Genomic DNA, 22528 nt, shown 5'->3' on the forward strand with positions numbered 1-22528 from the left:
TTTTCCTTTTTGGAAACTGTGATAGTATTATTATAACTTTAGGATTTAAGGAAAATAAAAAGATAAAATTTTAAAATAAAGAGAATTATTCTAAGGATGTTAATTTCTTTTTTTAAGTTGGACAGTCCAAGCGGTAGTAGACTACAGCGTCCAGTTTCTCCAGTAGAGAAGTTATTTATAATAACTCACAGGATATGGCAGTAATCTATAAAAGAGTTCATAAGCCCCAGGAAAAGAAATCCATGGAAAGTGTAATTATAGAATACATAACAAGCTAAAATAAATGATCTTTGGTTTTCTAATCAACTTTGTAACATCTTTCTTTAATTTCTAGCTGTTGGTAGAATAGGATGATTAGACTTCCAAAATGAAATCTGTTACTTAGTAGATTATTAACTAGGTATCAGAAGCCCAAGTTCATTGCACTGTTGTTACTTGGAGGAGCTGTGTTATCTGAGATGTTATAGGAGTGTAAACAATGAAAAAAAAAATAAAAAGATGTGTGTCTAGATAAATATATATTTCACTTATTTTGTAGAAACTTTAACGAAAGACCTTGATGTAATAACAATTCCTAGTAAAGATGTTGTGATGGTACATGAGCCAAAACAAAAGGTGGATTTAACAAGGTACCTAGAAAACCAAACTTTTCGTTTTGATTATGCCTTTGATGACACGGCTCCTAATGAAATGGTTTACAGGTATGTGTATATGCTTTTTTTTTTTTTTGGCAAATCTTTTTTCTCATTTATCTCCCATGTCAGTAACTGTGGGCTTCCCTTGGTCGTAGACTTGACCCCTATTTTCTGTTTTCAGATATATATATTGCTACCTCCATTCTTTTGTCTGTATACTTATAGTTTAACTGTTTATCCTGAATTTTTAATCTGCAATGTCATCTCCATCTCTGTTGAACTCAGTCCTGCTCTCAGTCCTTCTCTAAGCCATGCCATGCCAGACTCATGTGTATTGCCTGCCTTCTCAGACTGAATATTTGGAAAACTATATTGCCACTCCATCTGCCACAGCATTATTTTCTTATTGATTAATATGTATGCAGCACATGGGGCATGCTTTTGGTCTTCAGGAAACTTGAATATCCAAATAGATTGCAGTTTGGATATAAAACAATTAACTGATGGAAATAAATCAAAAAAAGGTTGGAGAAAAGTACCAACAAACAAGAGCAACATTTTTCATATTGCTAAGATTCCTGAGCTAATTTGTCTGTTGCAAGAAATCTAGCTCATGTAACATGGACCTACATGGGAGCTAATTAATCTTGCTCAAAGTGCTGTAGCTTTCTGATTTTAAAAGCAACATCAACAAAGACACACAGCCCCAAGACATTTGGATCTCCTTTTTTTTCCTTTATTCTTTTATTTCCACGGTTAACACAGAATAATGCACACAGCACTTTGAAAAACTTATTCAGAAGTAACTGTCTTGTACCAGTCACTAAATGGATTAGATAAAATAGCAAGCAAGGTCAGACAGCATGGTAGGTCATAATTTTGGAATGCAGTGTAAATATAGTGAAACTTTTTGCAAGGAATATTGATATTAGAAAGGAATTTGATGAAAATAACTTTCCTTATGCTTTGAAAATGCTTCCCATAACCTTAAGGAGTAGTAACAGAAATATTTTAATTCTTGTTTTTAATCCAAAAGCTAAGAAGTGAAAGTTGGCATTGTAGCCTGATTGATGCTGGATGCTAACGTGCTGTTGGTAGATAAGAGAAAATACAAAGTAAAAGATTTGTTAAAAGGCCTTGAAAATGAAAATTTGTGTCTTATGCTTGATATAATTAGAATGAGAGCAAAAGGCAAATCAGTTTAGTCATTGAATCACAGAATGGGTGGGAGTGAAAGGGACCTCTGAAGATCATCTAGTCCAACCCCCCTAGCAGGATCACCTAGAGCACGTTGCGCAGGATGGCATCCAGGCAGGTTTTGAATATCTCCAGAGAAGGAGACTCCACAACCTCTCTGGGCAATCTGTTCCAGTGCTCTGTCACCCTCACGGTAAAGAAGTGCCTTCTCCTATTCATCTGGAACCTCCTGTGCTTCAGTTTGTGCCCGTTGCCTCTCGTCCCGTCACTGGGCACAACTGAAAAGGCTCCATCCTTTTGACAGCCTCCCCTCAGATATTTATATACATTAATGAGGTCTCCCCTCAGTCTTTTCTTTTCCAGGCTAAACAGGCCCAGTTCTCTCAGCCTGTCCCTGAATGACAGGTGCTCCAGTCCTCTAATCATCTTCATAGCCCTCCTCTGGACTCGCTCCAGTAGTTCTATGTCCCTCTTGTTCTGGGGCGCCCAGAACTGGACACAATACTCCAGACATGGCCTCACCAGGGCTGAGTAGAGGGGGAGGATCACCTCCCTTGACCTGCTGGCAACACTCTTCTGAATGCAGCCCAGGATACCGTTGGCCTCCTTGGCCACAAGGGCACATTGCCGACTCATGGTCAGCCTGATGTCCACCAGGACTCCCAGGACTCTCTCTGCAGAGCTGCTCTCCAGCAGTCTGTTAGTTTAAGAGACTTTCATTAGCGTAAACTGCAGTAAAGATATGCCCTTGGAGATTTCTCTCTAATGTTTGTCTGTTGGCAGCATCTTTTCTTTCTTTATACAGAAGAGCTGTGGGATAGCCATCTACCTGGTAATGTGTGCCTCTTGCAATAGATTTCCTCCTGCCTAACAACCAGTTCTTTAATCTCCATCCTTCCTGTTATTCCTCATTTATCTTTGTGAGCATATCATTTAATCGTGAAAGGTATTTTTGGCATACAACATTACCATATTTTTGTATTCATTTTCTTCTGGATGATTTTTATTAGTTACATAATAAATTAATGGTAATACAAGAAAATATTAAAAGATGATTGTATTCATACTGAAATAGTAAGTCTCTGGCCTATGTAGTAGTACAGGCTTTTTTTCCTCCCTCAGATGGTACAATATTGATTATTATTTGAAAGATAGTTTGTTTCAAGTTCTCCTTTAATAACAGAATTGAGAGCAAGAATAGGTATCATACTGGACTCTCTAGCGGGGAAAAAAATCAATTTTTCTTCAGTAAGATAAAATTACTTGCTATATTTCTATACAGAAATACATTTTTCAGTTTGTCTTGGAGAAATCTGCTATTCTTTTTTTTAGTATTTTTATTTTGCCTAAGCTGCTTTTTAAGTATTTTTGAGTCCTTGAACCACAAATCTGAGTTACAAGTTTTCTTTAATATTAAAAAAAAAATCATGCTAGTTTGCATGGGTATGCATTTTGAATATTTAAAGGAGAAAAAGAGTTTAAATTTTTGGAAGATCAAGATTGCAAACAATGGTTGCAGTAGAAGGAAATTTAGACTGTTTCAGGCTTGGTACCATTTGGAGTTGTATAATGCTTTATGAAAAATTGTCTGGATAATATCTTTTAAAATAAGGCAAAATACAATCATAAGTCCCTTTTTTTATAAATCACAGTAAATTATTTCAAACTCAACTAAACAGAGATAATGGAGTATGCTTATTAGGTGGATAAGTTTCTTGAAATTTATATTTCAAATATAAAAAGAACAAACAGAAATATGGGAATATCATCTTGAGGGCAAAAGTATATGCTTGGAGGAAATTAAAAAAAAAAATACTAAGGCTGATCAGGAGTCATCTGGTGCATTTCTGATTAAAAAAAAAAAAAAAAAAAAAAAAAAAAGATTATTCTGTTACATTTTGAATAACCCTTGGCTGCTGAACAGGTTGTTTTTTACCCATATTGTTTTTGTAAATTTTGTGTTTGTTGCAAAGTGGAATGATAGGAGCTTGTAACATCTCAGTGTTTCTATAAGCAATCATTCCTTTTTCTGTCATTAAACATATTTTATGAGTAAACACCTGGAGGAAGTTTAGAAAGAGAGACTGTTGCAGAGACTCTTACCATCATTATTTAATAGAGATAACACTCCATTAGGTTACCCTTTGATTTTTGAGATTTTCATGAAGTAACGTTGATAAGCAGCTAGAAGTAGGAGCAATAACTCTATGTGTTTTTTTAAAGTAGAAGTTAATGCTTTAAAATAGAAAAATGATACTTTGGGAAAATATTTTTGACATATCAAATAATACCTCAGGGGTCACTAGATTCTTCTATTCTGATGAGTTTGGTTATGTTTTCTTTATCCTTTTCTTAGTGTATGTATGTTCTCAAGATATTAAGAAATGCAATGTTGTTTTGGCCACCTATCTTAGAAAATTAATCTTAAAAGCTGTTTTGAAAAGGAAAAAAAAGAAAAAAAAATAGTATTGGCAAAACCTAAATATCTATTCTACTGTCCTAGTTCTGTATCTTCTAATGTGATGTCCTTTAGGTTCTTTAGGGAACTGCAGACTCCATGTAGTAAGCTGTGCTGTGTTGCATTATTAAAACAAGTTTTTTGTTTGTTTGTTTGTTTGTTTTTGTTGTTGTTGTTAAATAAATGGGAGACACCTTGTAGCTTTTGTTTAATTGTTTAGGATATTTTAATGCCTTAGAGCTGTGTTAGCCTCTTTGGTTCAGGAATTAATTTGGAGATGTTCTTTGACCTCTCAAAGTACAGAACCAGTTTTGTCACTTATGGCCACTACCACATGGACACTATACATTTTAAAGTATTTCAGCTTTTCCATACTGTGTTTTTGCATTTAAGGTTTACAGCTCGACCATTAGTGGAGACCATATTTGAAAAGGGAATGGCCACCTGTTTTGCATATGGGCAAACAGGAAGTGGAAAAACCCATGTAAGTATTTCTTCTACACGTCAACAATACACTTAATTAAATTTTAATAAGTAACAAATATGTAAGCTACAGATTTGTGATTTTTATTGTGTATTTTTTGTGTGGTTTTTTATTTTATTTTTTTTATTTAGACTATGGGTGGTGACTTTTCAGGAAAGAACCAAGACTGTTCAAAAGGAATATATGCACTTGCAGGTGAGACTTTATTGGTCTGTTGGCTTTTTACAAATTAATTGAGGTCGATACATTTTTGACTCCCTATTGTACAGACATAAGAGTCTACGTATTTTGCATTACAGTGGAGCTTTAGTAACATAAAAAGTAGTTTCTAGATGTGTAGTCTTTACATGGTAAAGTAAATGTATATATAGATTAATTTTAAAATGTAATAAAACTGATGATTGAGTTTATCATTTGGGGTCTTCTTCATCTTCCAACGGCAGTTTAAACTTCAGTGTTTTAGACTTCTTTGACTGACCATATCTGTTATACTTGCAAATTATGAGAGATGCTGTATAATGTACTATTAATATATTAACAGGTTTATGCTAACTAGATTTCTTTTTATTTTGGAAATATATTCACAGCTCGAGATGTCTTTTTAATGCTAAAGAAGCCAAACTATAAGAAGTTAGAACTTCAAGTGTATGCAACATTTTTTGAGATTTATAGTGGTAAGGTAAGTACCAGATCTTTTTCTGAGGAAGTGTTTTTTCACAAACAAGACTGTGATCTTGTTACATAGATTTTTTTTCCTTTTTTTGTACCAAAAGCTTTATTTCAAATAATTCTTTACACTTCTCTTCCAATCATATTTTTGCATGGGATGCTTTGCATATTTTGATATGGAATTTGAAACAAGTGTCTTTTAAAACTCCTCTTTAACTGTTCTGTTCCCCCCCACCCCCACCCTCCAAGGTTTTTGACTTGTTGAACAGGAAGACAAAATTAAGAGTGTTAGAAGATGGTAAACAGCAAGTCCAGGTGGTGGGATTACAGGAACGGGAAGTCAAATGTGTTGAAGATGTTCTTAAGTTTATTGAAATAGGCAACAGCTGCAGGTATCTCCCATAGCTTCTACAAGCTTTTCATTGTAAATTAAAGAATCATAACATCTCTTGAGTTTTTTTTTGTCTCTTCATATCGATGGCTTTTTATTATGCAGTGTGCTTTCTTGATGGTGTTGGCTGCAAATAATAAATCTGCTTGCCTTTTGAATTAAGAGTTTCTCTGTCTCCTAGAGAGAAATAAGAACTGATTTTTCTACAGGATATGAACTGCATGCATTTATGTAACCACTTTACTGGATAAAATTCACATTGTTTATAATCTGGAATACTACCAGATGTTTTGTTCTAAAAAGGCCTTATACATAGTAACAGAGGTTAAGCATGAAACTTTTTTTTATTTTTCAGCTTCATTGTTTTTAAAATTAGCCTTTTGCATGGACTGCTGCCTCATCAGACAAAAATGCAATCAGCATTTTATGTGTAAGCTCTCTGATGATCTGAAATCTTTGAAAATCTCGTTATTCTTGTTTTTAATGTTTAGATGAGGCCCTGAGCAACTTGATCTAGTGGGTAGCATCCCTTCCTATGGCAGGGGGGTTGGAACTAGATGATCTATGAGGTCCCTTCCAACCCAAGCCATTCTATGATTCTATGATTAATGGGAAGGTAAAATATTATAAATCTTCCATTTATGTTTGAAGAGATGGAAACGGGTATAACTGTACTGTGTACATCAGATTATTAGGGTTATATCTCAAGTGTCCATCAATATGTTAGACACAGTCAACATATGTAAGAAGATACAGGACACTGCTCTGAAAAAAATAGTGTTCTGAGGGTAGTGTGTTTAACATGTATGGTCCTTCAGATCTTCATATGTCCTGCCCTTCTCTCCTTTTGTTCAAAGGACATCTGGTCAGACATCTGCAAATGCACACTCATCTCGAAGCCATGCAGTGTTTCAGATTATTCTCCGAAGGAAAGGGAAATTGCATGGTAAATTTTCTCTGATTGATTTGGCTGGAAATGAAAGAGGAGCAGATACTTCCAGTGCAGACAGACAGACACGGCTGGAAGGTGCTGAAATTAACAAGAGCCTTTTAGCACTCAAGGTAACTGAAATGTTTCCACTGAGTTTGTGTAAGTGGAAACCTTCTACATATAATAGCAATGACTATTAAAACGAGTGTTTCTGCAGGCTTTGCTTGTCTACATTGTCTACTGATGTGACAGGTAAAATAATGTATTGATTTTTCCTTTAAATGCCTGAAGGAACATCTGGTAATTACCAAGTAGAAACATTGTGGTATCAACTTTTATGTAGTTTAAAAATAAAAATAAATCCCAGTTCTTGAATGTGAAGACTTTTCTGATAAACACCTAAATGGGGATGAGAGTTAACTTACTTTGGTACTCAAGGTCTGAAATACTAACTGGAAATATTCTTTCTGATCTCAGTGTGTGTACATGTGTTTATTTATATATGTATATATATTTAAAAAAATATATAAAAAAACCTTTATGACATATTTATTTACTGCTGTTAATTAATTCACTGAACACAACACAACAGCAATATATCCAGAAAAGTAACAAATAGATTAAATTAACCCTTGAAAATTGGGATCCATTTTTGATAGCTCTTCATAACAAATTGTCTGATACAGTTGCTTTATGGATTTTCATACATTAATCTAGAAAACATCAAGAGAGCTAAGAAATATCATGTAAATATTAAATGTGCTTTGTGTTTGTGTGTTTTATAATGCTCTGAAGAGGTTCGGTCTAAATAGTGAAAATGATTATTTGGTCTCAGTTGGGGAAACAGTAATTTTGAATGTCCTAGAACTTATCTCTATTGTTGGTTAGCTTTGCTTAGGTTTAGTACTCTCTGCACTAGTACTGCGCTTTTATATAAAGAATCTAAACCCAAAGTCTCTGTGCTTATTGTATTATCCCCAATATAAACTTGAGAGAAGACTTTTATCTGCCTGTAAGTAGATCCCACAAAACACCACAAAATTGTAATGTGTCATTACAAAATTGTATGGCATGTAGAAAAATTGGAAGCAGCAGTTCCAAAACTGTGTCCTGTTTTCATTTCACATCTAAATAAATAATGCAAGCAACATTGTGTTGACTTTTATCACTTTTTTTTTCATGTGTATTTAATTTACTTGCTGATTTTGTGTTGGTTAGTATCTTCAGTGCAATACTCAAACATTTTTTTCATACAACTCATCTTTTTAATTATAGTGAGAAGTTCTGCTGCTGCTGTACTGGTGGTTGTGATCTAAATTATATGGAGAAGGGGAAATAAAAATAAGTGGAGGTCTTGCAGAGGTCTAAACAGCAGTACGATAAGATATAACTGTTTAACAATGATGATAATTTTCCATTTTTCATCTATCTCCAAAATCATTACACAGCTTTTTCCATTTAATTTCAACTTGAAAATAACTTCAAAGCTTTTGAATATAAACTAGTATGTTCTGAAGAGTAGCCTTTGGTGCTAATCCAAGACTTGTTACTCACATGTGGATGTCAGTCCTGTCTTAACCCACTCAGGTTTTTGGTAAAAGAAGTTATTTTTATAATGTCTCTATATGGAATTAGTGTTGTCATTTTGTTACCTGGTTTACTGAGCTGTGATGAAAAGAAAAACTAGTTGAAAACTCTATTAATTTAGAAGCTGGCAGTGTCCTCCCATAATCGTTTTACTATTAAGGAGACAATACAATTCTAATTTTTCCAGGAGTGAGCAAACTAAAAATCATTACAGTAAATTACAATATCATAATGAAACATGTTGGTTGCCATGCCTGCAATTCAACGTATACGTTTGTTACTGGTTTTAGTTTGTAATGTCACGCATTAAAAATCTGTTGTCCCTCTTCCTGTCTAATCTACTTTTTTCTTTATGTAAGTATAGTAGTAATGTACAAAAATTTCAAAAATTTCAAGGAATGCACTGCCTTGCTCACTTATGTGTATTGAGTTCTTTTTAGCATTTGTAAGTAATATTCGCATTCAACAAGTTTCAGTCTTTCTGTTTACCTGAGCTGTGTCCATTCTATAAAATTCAGCTGGTGAATTTTTAAATAATCACTTTAGTTAAAGCCAATTTGCCATTGTGTTTGTTCTGTTCTGTATCATGGCAGTTTTATTCTGAACCCTTTTTTAGTTCTGTTTTATGCTGTTTCACAGTTGCAATGTTTTCTTGGATTATCATTCCACGGTTTCTGGCCTGGCTTTTGTAAGAACCTGTTTCTAGGAAACTTCAAAAGCTTAAATTTAAACTTTCTTATGTAAGAAGCAATTTATTAGCAGATTTTTGGACTCTGAGTGGGCAGAAGTGATGTTAAGGTTATAATGATGGTGGATAGTACTCTTATACTGCTGCTACAGTCGCTTCTATAACTTCTATAGTAATTTCATAGTATTTCTGCACAGTATTTCTCACTGGAAGTCTCTAACTAGTTGTAAATATTAGTTTAGGCTCATACTCTTCTTATGAGTGAAAGAAGAGACATTAACCCTGTTTTTTTCACATGATAAATATTTTAAAACAGGAAATTGCTTATGTTTTCAAGTGTCTACTTGACAACATCAATGTAGAGCTATACTTGCTATGTTTGTGACCTGTGGAAGCTTTCAGAAAGTTTGGGCATTGCTGTTTTCATCTGAGCTGTAATGAAAGTTAGTGGTAGAGCCAGAATCAAAGCTATTGCTTTTAAATGATAGAGTTAACTAACACATTACCATTCACATTTCTTCTGTTGGTGGATGATATAGATCATTCAGGCTTCTGCAGCTGATAGTCAGAAATAGTTGATAGTCTGAAGATATAACATAAACACTGAATTTGTTGTTGGATACAATACATGTAAATATTTTGGATGAGACTGAAAAAGTTTTAGGTGCCTAAATTCCTTTACATTCCTACCTCTCTACTGAACTTAATGAGAGGTAAAAAGCTTAACACTTCTTGAATCCAAGCTTTAATGTTAAATTAAACATTAACATTGATGTTAGAGGACAGCAACATAAAGCATGTATTATCTGATTTTTGAATTTCATTTGTATTATGCATTTTTCTCTAACATGGGGTGAATAAATATCAACCTCTTTGTTCTTTCAGGAGTGCATTAGAGCCTTAGGCCGAAATAAACCTCATACACCATTCAGAGCAAGTAAGCTTACTCAGGTGTTAAGAGATTCGTTCATAGGAGAAAACTCCCGTACCTGTATGGTAAGTTTGTTTAGTTAACTGTATGTTTTAACAATTACAAAGAAAAAAGAATCTAGGAATACAGGATATTATGTTAAGAACTGGTCACTCACTGCTGGCAATCTGTTAAGCTTAAAATAAGAAAAGAAGGAGAGAAAAATTAAAAAAAACCACTATATTTGGAGGGAGTCTTTCAGAAGAAGTGTCTCAAATAATTTTCTCCCTCCTCTACTTTTTATTGGCCTTTCTTATTGTTCTTTTTTAGTTAGGCACCTAGATGGAAACACTTCTAGACTAGTGTTGTTGGGTTTTTATTGTTTGTTGGTTTTAATGTCTTAATTGTATGAGAGTATTGTTTGTTGAATCATAATTTTGCAAAAGATGGTGTAAACTGGAAGTATACTGACGAGTCTTTAAATGACAAAAGTAAATTTAGAGTTGGTATCAAAGGCATCAGAATATGCTTTAGGCTGTTGAGGGGACCATAGCTGAGATAGGTGGGATGAATAGTTTTGTATTTTTATAAGTGTGCATTTGCATTGGTCTGAAAAGCGGAATTCTTCTGTCAGGTAGAAAAGACAGATAAAAGCATTGATTTCCAGTGTTTTTAATTGTCCAGCCATAACATTCTACCCTTATGGAAATGCAAACTCTCTATGGTGAATGCTGTTAGGCTTGTTTGTATTACTTTTCACAGACTCCTTGGAATTAGTCTACAGGCCACAGAAATCTGCAGACTCACAGCATGAAAACCATGGTGTTAGGGCAGCCTAGCTGCTAGGTATGGTTCTAGTTTGAAAATTGTGGTAAAATAGCATTTTTTTTTAATTAATCTTTTATTCTTCTTCAGTTTTCTAATGAAAATACAGGATTGTTTTCTTTCCACTGAGACATGACTTCATAAATTCAGGATCAGAAAGCTAAACTGTGCATCTCTAGCTAATGTATCCACAATACTGAAGAAAATTTGGAAAGCAAACCTTGTGGGAACTACTCTCTGTACATAGAAGAATTAATATTTGTGAATGTTTCATGAAGTTCTGAAAAATCTGAAGCTTTTTTTATTTATTACTTTTCTCATAGAATTATAATAATGTTTCCTGTTTTTAATAATGTTTCCTGTTTAAATGCATAAGAATGCCATCAAGAATAACCCATGATCTATGGGTGTTTAATTCCTGATAAAGTTCATGTTCCTTATTTTATATTCAATATAGTTCTGAATTAAGGAAAAGAATCGCCTCTGAGTGGAAATATGACTGAATTATTTTTCTTGTTTATACAACTACAGTCATATTGCAATTAAGAAAATGAACCTACAGTACATCTTTACTATTCTTTGAATTGAGCTCTCACATTTGCAGCACCCATTCCTGCAATAGCTAGATAGATGCAGAAGAAAGCTGCCTGTCTAGAGATCTGACAGGTTTCTGAACATTATATATTGAATTGAGGGAAGTGTAGGAGATACTTTAGCCTAGAATTACCTCTAGTTCTTTTCAGTTCCCTGGAAAGAGGAGAGATTTGCACTGCAGTGGCCAAGTGGTGGAAAGAGTAGATAATGGTCAGCAACTTCACCCATCTTCTGGGTCTTCCTTTGCCTCTTGTATCAAGACAATTTATTCAGCCTTTCACTCTGGTATTTACAGCTGGCTCTTTAGCAGGGTGTGCCTGATTTGTAAGCACATTCATATTTAGGTTTTATTTTGTACACTGGCTAAATTTTACTCTCAAAATATACAGGGAAAGAAATGGCAAGTCATTATGGTTTATAATAGCTAAAGTTGAACGGTCTTTTATTAAATTAAAAGAGTACTTATTCTGAGGGTTCAGTGACTGCTTTTTTGCAGCTGAGATATAATATTAGCTGTGGTGCTTAGAACTTCTAAAATGATTGCAAAATAGTTTAAAAATAAATTGTTTAATTTCAGGTTTCTACAGTTAACTGTAGGGATCACTGATATGTTCTCTAGAATAGGGTCTACTTTATATGAAGTAATATGAAAGCATAGAAGAACTTCATAGGTATAGTAGTGTTTCAACTATTACAAGGTAACACATAGATAATGGTATTATTTACTCCAAAATATTTTAGCCTGTTACAGGCAAAATAAACTAAAGAGATTGCAACAGAGAAATATTATGCTGATTTTGCTTATCAGTGAGGTATTTATCGTAAAGGAATTCCTTAACAAGACAAAGATTTGATCCAATATTCTAATGTGCAAATAGATTAAGACATTTGCAAATATGCTGGTATTTTTCAATGTGGAAAGCATATAAAAGGATGGAGTAAAAACTTGTGATTTTAACTTATTAAGAGATTCTTGAAATGTCCTGGTATAAAATATTTTGCCTTTTTCATTTGCTTTCTGACATACTTTCTGACATACTAAGTGGGATGTTCGAATAAAATTTCTTTGGTAATTTCTACACTTAATTCTTATTCAGCTTTGACTTTCATAGTTTAGACTTCCTGTTCCAATTTTACAAGTTACATGTTCAGGGATGGAGCATTCTCCTCTGTATATAAGGTTAAAATATGATTCAGAAACCTATTTTTTGAAGATAACTTCCACATGGACAGTTATGACTGGGATCTGCTTCATTCTAAACAAATACAGAGATGTACAGTCAACATAAATTGTTTGATTTGAACATTATTAGTTCTTGCAGTTGCACTGAAGTTCTTCTCCTCTAATAGTTTCAAAGATCATTTGAAGTTGGTTTTGAAGAGTTACATATTAGCATAATGTATCATCGTCTCAACTTTGCAGGGTAGCTACATGCAATAGTCCTTTTTAACCAGTTCTGTATCCTTAAGATGCTACATCCTTGACATGCTGCAATCATTACTGAAGTTCTAGACTGCCCAGTCCTCCAGGTTGGGAGTAGGAACTTGGAGACTTGAGTGTCCTAAATGGGATGTTGGCTTATAAGCAATACTGGTAGGGAGAACGGTGATGGCTGGTCTTAAAGATATTCCTTTCCGTAGTGCAACCTTTTCCATTCTACTCAATTGGAATTACGAATGAGGAAGCGAGCTATGCAGAGGTCAGTCATAGAATCATAGAATGGTATAGGCTTCAAAAATCATAGAATTTTGTTGTGGTTTAACCCAGCAGGCAGCTAAGCACCACACAACCAATCACTCACCCCCCCTGCACCCCAGTGGGATGGCGGAGAGAATCAGTGGGAAAAAAAGTAAAAGATTGTGGGTTGAGATAAAGACAGTTTAATAGGACAGAAAAGGAAGAGAAATAATAATAATGATGATGATGATGATAATAATAATAATATGCACAAAGCAAGTGATGTGCAATGCAATTGCTCACCACCCACTGACCGATGCCCAGCTCAGCCCCAAGCAGCAGTCCCTACCCCCTGTGGCCATCTACCCCATATTAATTGTTCAGCATGACATCACATGGTATGGAACATCCCTTTGGCCAGTTTGGGTCAGCTGTCCTGGTTCTGTCCCCTGCCAACACCTGGGGTGCCTCCAGTCTGCACTGGCAGGGCAGTATGAGAAACTGGAAAGTCTTCGACTTAGTATAAGCACTGCTCTGCAACAATTAAAACATCAGTGTGTTATCAACAATTCTCACCCTAAATCCAAAAAACAGCACCACACCAACTACTATGAGCAAAATTAACTCTATCCTAGCTGAAATGAGGACAATATCTACCCCTTATTTCATACCATTTATATCATGCTTCGGTCCAACACTTTACAATACATTCCAATTAATCACCACTTTTTGTACATATTTATATAGGTGTGTATATATATATAAAAAGTGTCCACTAAGTTTGTTTAGTCTGTGACTGACTTTGGGCTCCCATTTGACACAACAGTCTTTCAGGACAGAAGAGATGGTGTGTAATTTTGGATCAGCTGGACGTCCTTTGCAGGTTCTTTGACCTTAATTTGTTTTATGGCAAAACCAGCCTTCAGAAGGATTTGGAATATTTTCTTCCTTTCTCAAAAGCTTCTTCTCCTGTGTCACCCCACATGATCATGTCATCAATGTACTGCAGGTGTTCAGGAGCTCCTTGGCTCTCTGGTTGATGAATTAGCTTATGGATGGGAATCAGGGAGTCTCGGTGCAATATTGCCACTGGTGAACAGTTGTGGTAGCGATTGGCACCTGCTGTTCTTCGACCCTCAGCAACCCCACAACAGAAGGGTCCTCTGAGAGACCAGGCAAGGTAAACAGCTGCTTAATCTCCTTCCCTGTTCAAGACAGCTATGCCAAAAGCCCACCCTTTGGGGTCCTTGAAGTACCCTCTCCTGAGGTAGTCTATGCCGAGGATGCATGGAGCCTCTGGGCCAGTCACAATGGGATGCTTTTGCCACTCATTCCCAGTTAGACTTACTTCAGCTTCCAGTACAGTTAGCTGTTGGGATCCCCCTGTCACTCCAGAGATAGAGATGAGTTTTGCCCCTTGGTGACCTGATGGCATTAGGGTACACTGTGCGCCTGTGTCCACTAAAGCTTTATATTTCTGCGTTTCTGGTGTGCCAGGCCATCGAATCCACACAGTCCAGTAAACCCGATTGTCCCGCTCCTCCCCCTGGCTGGAGGCAGGGCCCCTCTAGTCCTGGTCAAAGTATTCATTACTCTGGAGGACTGCCAGCAATTTTCCCAGAAGACCTCCCCCTTTTGTGATTGTGTTTCCTTGCAACTCATGTACCTGTGCCTCTAGGGTCGAGGTAGATTTTCCATTAGGAGGAAAATTAACTCTATCCTAGCTAAAACCAGGGCAAGTTTCAACCCCTCTGGTTCTAATTTAAATATACCCTCTTTCAATTTAAAGCCATTCCCCCTTGTCCTATCACTACGTGCCCTTGTAAAAAGTTCCTTCTCCAGCTTTCTTGTAGACTGCCTTTAAGTACTGGAAGGCTGCTGTAAGGTCTCCCTGGATCCTTGTCTTTTCCAGACTGAAAACCTCCAATTTTCTCAACCTGTCTTTGTAGGAAAGGTGCTCCAGTCCTCTGATCTTCTTTGTGACCCTCCTCTAGATGCACTCGAACAGGTCCATGTCCTTATATTGGAGGCCCCAGAGCTGAATACAGTACTCCAGGTGGGGGTCTCACAAGAGCCGAGTAGAGGGGAAGAATCAACTCCCTTGACCTGCAGTCTGTGCCTCTTTTGATGCAGCCCAGGATATAGTTGTCTTTCTGGGCTGAAAGTGCATATTTCTTTCCAACACCTACAATTCTGTGATTCTGTCTCTAGGGAACCTGCCTTGACATGGAGTTTGGACCTGATGATATCTCAGGGTCCCTTCCAACCCCTACAATTCTGTGATTGCCAGCTCATGTCAAGCTTCTTATCAACCAACACCCCCAGGTCCTTCTCATCAGGGCTGCTCTCTATCCACTCTCCACCCAGCCTGTATATGTGCTTGGGATTGCCCTGGCCCAGATACAGGACCTTGCACTTGGCCTTGTTGAACTTCATGAGGTTGTCTGTCAATCACCTGGAGGTGACTGGTGACATGTTGGCTGTCACCAATCACCTCCTTATTTTCCATACGCCCAAACGTGTTTTCCAGGAGGATCTTCTCCATGATCTTGCCAGGCACAGGGGTGAAACTGACTGGCCTGTGGCTCCCCACATCTTCATTTTTTCCCTTTTTAAATATGGGGGTTATGTTTCCCCTCTTCCAGTCTGTGGGAACTTCACTAGACTGCCATGACTTCTCAAATATGATGGACAGTGGCTTATCAGCTACATCTGCCAGTTCTCTCAGGACCCACGGATGCATCTCATCAGGTCCCATGGACTTATGTACCTTTAGATTCCTTAGCTGGTGTTGAACCTGATCTTCTCCTACAGTGGCCAGTTCATCACTCTCCCAGTCCCTGCTCTTTTGCATTCTGGGACTTGGGCTATAGAGCAAACTAGGTCTCTTGCTGGAGAAGACTGAGGCAAAAAAGTCATTGAGTCCCTCAGCCTTCTCCATATCCTGGGTGTCCAGATCGCCTGTTTCCTTTGAAAGAGGGCCCACAGTTTCCCTAGCCTTCCTTTTATCACCAGTGTACCTATAGAAGCCTGTACCTATAGGCTTCCTTTTTGTGTTTGAGTTTAGTCAGCAGTTCCTTGTTCATCCATGAACATACCTCCTGATGTTTTTCCTTGACTTCCTCTTTGTTGGGATGCATCCCTCCTGAGCTTGGAGGAGGTCACCCTTGAATAGAGACCAGCTTTCTTGGGCCCCTCTTCCCCCCAGGGCTTTCATAGAATCATTGAATCATAGAATATCCTGAATTGGAAGGGACCCGTAAAGATCATCGAGTCACCTCCTGACACCACACAGGTCTACCCAAAAATTCAGACCATATAACTAAGAGCACAGTCCAAACACTTCTTAAACTCCAACAGGCTTGGTGCCGTGACTATGTCCCTGGAAAGCCTGTTCCAGTGTCCAACCACCCTTTTGGTGAAGAACCTTTTCCTGATATCCAGCCTGAACCTCCTCTGTCGCAGCTTGACTCCAGTTCCTTGGGTTCTATCATTGGTCACTAAAGAGAATAGATCGATGCCTGCCCCTCCACTTCCCCTCGTGAGGAAGCTGTAGACCACTTTTCCAGACTGAACAGACCAAGTGACCTCAGCCGCTCCTCACATGTCTTCCCCTCTACGCCCTTCACCATCTTTGTAGCCCTTCTCTGGACAGTCTCCAATAGTTTCACATCCTTTTTGTACTGTGGTGCCCAGAACAGCACACAGAGCTCGAGGTGAGGCCACACCAGCGCAGAATAGAGTGGGACAATCACTTCCCTCGACCAACAACTAGCAATACCATGCTTGATGCACCCCAGGATAAGGTTGGCCCTCCTGGCTGCCAGGGCACACTGCTGGTTCATGTTCAGCTTGCTATCAACCGCAACCCCCAGATCACTCTCTGCGGGGCTGCTCTCCAGCGTCTCGTCGCCCAGTCTGTACATATAGCCAGGGTTGCCCCTTCCCAGGTGCAGGACCCAGCACTTGCTCTTGCTAAACTTGATGTGTTTGGTGATTGCCCAGCTCTCCAATCTGTCCAGATCTCTCTGCTAGGCCTTTCCATCCTCAACAGAGTCAACAACTCCTCCAAGTTTAGTATCGTCAGCAAATTTGCTCAAAACACCTTCTAGTCCTACATCCAAATCGTTTATAAAAACATTGAAGAGGACTGGCCATAAAATGGAGCCCTGGGGGACCCCACTAGTGACCATCAGCCAGCCTGATGAGGCCCCATTTACCACAACCCTTTGAGCCCTGCCTGTCAGCCAATTGCTCACCCATCGTAGGATGCTTTTGTCTAGCTGTATGCTGGACATTTTGTCCAGTAGGATCCTATGGGAAACTGTGTCAAAAGCTTTACTGAAATCCAAAAAGATCACATCAGATGGCTTCCCTTGATCTTATCATAAAAGGAAATCAAATTTGTTAGGCAGGACCTTCCCCTCGTGAACCCATGTTGGCTGGGACCAATGACTGCATTGTCCCCCAGGTGCGCTTCAGTAACTTCATGGATCATCTTCTCCATAATTTTACCAGGCCCTGATGTGAGACTGACAGGCCTGTAGCTGCCAGGGTCCTCTTTCTTGCCCTTCTTTAAAATTGGCGCAACATTTGCCAGCTTCCAGTCTACTGGGACCTCTCCAGATTCCCAAGACCATTGAAAAATAATTGAGAGAGGTCCTGTGATGATGTCAGCCAGCTCTCTAAGCATCTTGGGATGAATCTCATCCGGACACATGGACTTGTATGGATCCAGGTGGAGCAGCAAATCCCGCACACATTCAGGGTCGGTTGGAAGTTTGTCATTCCCACCATCATGGTCTTCCAGCTCAGGGTACCCAGGGTCCCAAAGTCCATCATCTGCGTTGAAGACGGAGGCAAAGAAGGCATTAAACGTCTCTGCTTTGCCTATGTCCTTGTTTGTGAGGTGACCATCCCCATCAAGTAGGGAACCTATGTTTTCTCTGGTCCTCCTTTTTCTGTTCACATATTTAAAAAGCCCTTTTTATTGTCTCCCACAGACCTGGCCAGCTTCAACTCTAATTGGGCTTTGTCTGCACAAATTTTCTCCCTACAAAGACGAACAGTATCCCTGTAGTTCTTCCACATTGCCTGATCCTGCTTCCAGCAGCCATAGGCTTTCTTTTTGTGCCTAAGGTACTCTGACACAAAGTACAAGTACTTTGTCCCATGGTACTCTACGAAGCCGATCCCTGAAGAGGCCAAATTCTGCTATCCCAAAGTCCAGGGTAGCGAGCTTGTTGTGTACTCTCTTCACTGCACTCAGGATCCTAAACTCCACATTTCATGGTCACTGCAGCCGAGGCTGCCCTTGAGTTTCACATTCCTCTCCAACCCCTCCCTGTTAGTAAGCATGAGGTCCAGCATAGCACCTCTCCTCCTTGGCTGCTCTATCACTTGGAGAAGGAAGTTGTCATCATTGCATTCCAGGAACCACCTGGATTACCCATGCCCTGTTCTGCTGTCCCTTCAACAGATATTGGGGTGGTTGAAGTCTCCCATGAAGACCAGGGCTTGTGAACATGAGGCTGCTTCTATCTGTCTGTAGAGGTCCTCATCTGGTCGGGTGGCCTGTAGCAGACCTTTCACTATGTCACCTGTCCCTGCCCTCCCTTTAATCCTAACCCATAAACTGTCAGTCAGATCCTCATCCTAGGCAGAGCTCCATGCCCTCCAGGTAGTCATTGACATAGAGGGAAACACCCCTTCCTCATCTCCCCTGCCTGTCTTTCCTGAATAGCCTGTATCCTTGCATTCCAGCACTCCAGTCATGGAAATCATCCCACCACGTCTCTATGATGCCAATAAAATCATAGCCCTGTAGGTGTGCGCATGTCTCTAACTCCTCTTGTTTATTCCCCATGCTATGTGTGTTGCCTAGAGACATTTTAGTTGGGCCCCTGATGAAGCTGACTTACTGGCTGGAGTTTCTGGAATTACTTCATGCTGCTCTTCAGGTGCTCTTCTGCTGACTTGTGAAGTCCTCCTGTCCTGCCTGGACTGGGCTTGTTGGGGCATGAGAACATGTGACTTAGTGGGTGTTTCTTTTCAACAGAGTCTTGTGCCCTGAAGGTAGCATCATGGCTGTGGGCACCTACAGTGGCACTTCCCTATAGCTGTTCCTTATACACTTGAAGACGTAACAGTCTCCTGGCATTATGGCAGTTGCCACATGTTGTATACTGTGAACAGTAAACTGATGAAAGTGATGCATGCACCTTTCATATAAAGTGACTTCGGAAAGATTTTAGGAACATGTAGATTTTTGTTAATTAGTATCCACAATGCTTTATAAAGAGACATGCAATCAAATGATCTTTTCAAATCTACAATTATTTTCATTAGCAACTGATGCATACCAGTATTAGAGATTTAAGCAGTGTATGTATTAGCAAGCTCTTTAGACTTTCTAACCCCTTCCCATAGTATATTTTTCCTTTCTCCCCAGTAGGAGAAATTCCTCTCAGGATGACTACCTGTGTTCTTGTATGGTAATGTCAGCAGCATTATGTCAGCAGGATGAAACAAAAGACCAGGATTATCTAATCTTCATCAGTTTCAGTCTCCTGATGCTGTGCTGCCAGCAAAAATGGTAGTGTTTAGGATCATAGAGATGTTTTTCCTGGGTAGTGCCTCTATGACTCTCCTGAAAGGAGCAGAGATTAAAAAAATGAACTACTGAGAGAAGCTAGGACAAATCATGATGCCACTGTTGCATGATCACTGTTTTTATTTTTGCTGAGTGCTGAAAAGAAGGTGAGATCTTCAGGGTATTTTATTTAACTGGAAAAAGAAAGACTTACAGATCCCAGATATGTCTGATAATAAGTTATCTATCAAGTGTTATTTACAGATAATTTCTAGTTCAGAAAAAGAAAACATCTTTATTTAGGAAAATACCTAAACACATGCTTATCTTTAATTGCTTATCTTTAATATCATTAAGTACAGTTTTGGACTATAGCCAACAAACAGATCTCTTAATCAGTATGCAGTCTGCTTGAATGGAGAACAGCTTTTGAAGATGCATATATAAAAATAATATCTGGTAATCATATGCAGGATGCATTAGACTTATTTTCTACTGAGTTGCATATTTCCTGTTTGAGGAGCCTTATTTTTTCAATTAGAGTTTTGCATTTACATATTATGCTACCAAGCTGTCAGATGTCGGAAATTGACTGAAATTTCCATGAATTCTTAATGTGTAAGGTATGGTTAAAAAAAAAAAAAAGAAAAAAAGGTTTGACTTGACATCTGTTCTTGAGGTGTCATTGTATTGGGACAGCTGAACAGAGTAGATGTTTTTTATAGATCTCAAATGAAACGGGATTAAAAAACAAAAACAACACACAACAAAAAACCCTTTATTTAACTTCATCTACCCCCTTTTATCTGTACAAAACAAATTATTAATGCATGGCTTGTTTTCTGCAGATTGCTACAATTTCTCCAGGGATGGCATCATGTGAAAACACTCTAAATACATTGAGATATGCAAATAGGTATGGAAAATGTTATTGCTTGTAGCTATCCTGGCTGTTGATCACTGGAGTTTAGAATACTGTTGTTCCATGATGTGTAATTGTTTCAGCCATTTATTTAGTCATTTTTTTACAACCATTACAGTAGAATCAGTAGAAACTGCATTTAAGCCATTATCATAGAATCATGATAGAATGACTTGGGTTGGAAGGGACCTCAAAGATCATCTAGTTCCAACCCCCCCGCCATAGGCAGGGACATTACCCACTAGATCAGGTTGCTCAGGGCTTCATTGAACCTGATCTCGAACACCTCCAGGGATGGGGCATCCCACAACCTCTCTGGGCAACCTGTTCCAGTGCCTCACCACCCTCTGAGTGAAAAATTTCTTTCTAACCTCTAATCTAAATCTCCCCCCTCTTTTAGTTTAAAACCATTCCCCTTTGCCCTGTCATTATCTGACTGAGCAAAGAGTCACTCTGCATCTTTTTTATAAGTCCCCTTTAAGTACTGAAAGGTTGTAATGAGGTCGCCCCAGAGCCTTCATTTCTGTAGGCTGAACAACCCCAGCTCTCTCAGCCTTTCATCGTAGGAGAGGCGCTCCAGCCCTCTGATCATCTTTGTTGCCCTCCTCTGGACCCGCTCTAACAGATCCACATCCTTCTTGTGCTGGGGGCTCCAGACCTGGATGCAATACTCCAAGTGGGGCCTCACAAGGGCAGAGTAGAGGGGGACAATCAGCCCCCTTGACCTGCTGGCTACTCCTCTTTTGATGCAGCCCAGGATGCAGTTGGCTTTTTGGGCTGCAAACATACACTGCTGGCTCATGTCAAGCTTATCATCCATCAGAACCCTCAAGTCCTTCTCTGAAGGGCTGGTCTCAATGAGTTCTTTCTCCCAGTCTGTACTCATGTCCGGGATTGCCCTGGCCCAGGTGCAGGACCTTGCACTTGGCCTTATTGAACCTCATTAGGTTCATGTGGGCCGAATTCTCAAGCTTGTCCAGGTCCCTTTGGTGGCATCTCGTCCTTCTATTGTATCAACTGCACCACTCAGCTTAGTGTCATCTGCAAACTTGCTGAGGGTGCACTTGATCCCACTATGTCATTGATAAAGATATTAAACAGTACCTGTCCTAGGAAAGATCCCTGAGGGACAATACTTATCACTGGCCTCCACTTGGATATAGATATCATAGAAATCATAGAAATGCAAGGTTGGAAAGGACCTACAAGTTCATCTAGTCCAACCGTCCTCCTGTCACCAATACTAAACTATTAAATCATCTCTCGTAGCACCTGGCGGTGCTTCTTGAACACCACCAGGGATGGTGACTCCACCACCTCCCTGGACAGGCTGTTCCAGTGCCTGACCACTCTTTGAGAGAAAAGGTTTTTCATGATATCTAACCTAAACCTCCCCTGGTGCAACTTGTGGTCATTTCCTCGAGTCCTAAGTCCTAATAGAGCCATTGACCACCAGTATCTGTGTTTGACCTTCAAGCCAATTCCTTATCCACTGACCAGGATGTCATATGGGTCCATGTCAAAGGCCTTGCAGAAGTCCAGGTAGATGACATCGGTCAGTCTTCCTTTGTCACCTGATGCAGTCACTCAATTGTAGAAAGCCACCAGACTGGTCAGGCAGGATTTGCCCTTGGTGAAGCTGTGCTGGCTCTCTCAGATCACCTCTTCTTGCATGTGCCTCGACACTACTTCCAGGAGGATCTTTTCCACAATCTTGCCAGGCACAAAGGTGAGGCTCACCGGAGGTGGTTATAGTCTGCAGTGCAAGGAGTATGGAAGACGCCACTATTAGTTTTGCCCCTACTCTGGAGGCATCTCCAGATTCCCTAGAGTGCTGGCTGAGATACCTTTCAAAAAACCACAGAATCACAGAACGGGTGGGAGTGAAAGGGACCTCTGAAGATCATCTAGTCCAACCCCCCTGCTGAGCAGGATCACCTAGAGCACGTTGCGCAGGATGGCATCCA

General features: G+C 39.0%; 1 protein-coding gene across 14 annotated transcripts in view; it reads left to right on the forward strand.

Moving 5' to 3' along the window:
- Positions 1-22528, forward strand: part of LOC137846960 (kinesin-like protein KIF2A) — a 170854-nt gene that overhangs the window by 98412 nt on the left and 49914 nt on the right. For 10 of the 14 annotated variants that reach the window (XR_011090678.1, XR_011090677.1, XR_011090679.1 and 7 more), the window contains 9 exons: positions 539-701; positions 4684-4774; positions 4906-4969; positions 5362-5453; positions 5693-5835; positions 6190-6264; positions 6692-6896; positions 9926-10036; positions 20488-20555. Coding sequence is in view for 11 of the 14 variants with exons in the window: in XM_068665093.1 (XP_068521194.1) it covers positions 539-701; positions 4684-4774; positions 4906-4969; positions 5362-5453; positions 5693-5835; positions 6190-6264; positions 6692-6896; positions 9926-10036; positions 20488-20555 (1012 nt within the window). In the remaining 3 variants the exon portion in view is untranslated. The remainder of the gene's footprint in view (positions 1-538; positions 702-4683; positions 4775-4905; positions 4970-5361; positions 5454-5692; positions 5836-6189; positions 6265-6691; positions 6897-9925; positions 10037-20487; positions 20556-22528) is intronic. The other 4 variants (XM_068665087.1, XM_068665091.1, XM_068665086.1 and 1 more) reach the window with 1 other exon arrangement.

This window comes from Anas acuta, chromosome W (assembly GCF_963932015.1).
Source record: "Anas acuta chromosome W, bAnaAcu1.1, whole genome shotgun sequence".
NCBI lineage: Eukaryota > Metazoa > Chordata > Aves > Anseriformes > Anatidae > Anas > Anas acuta.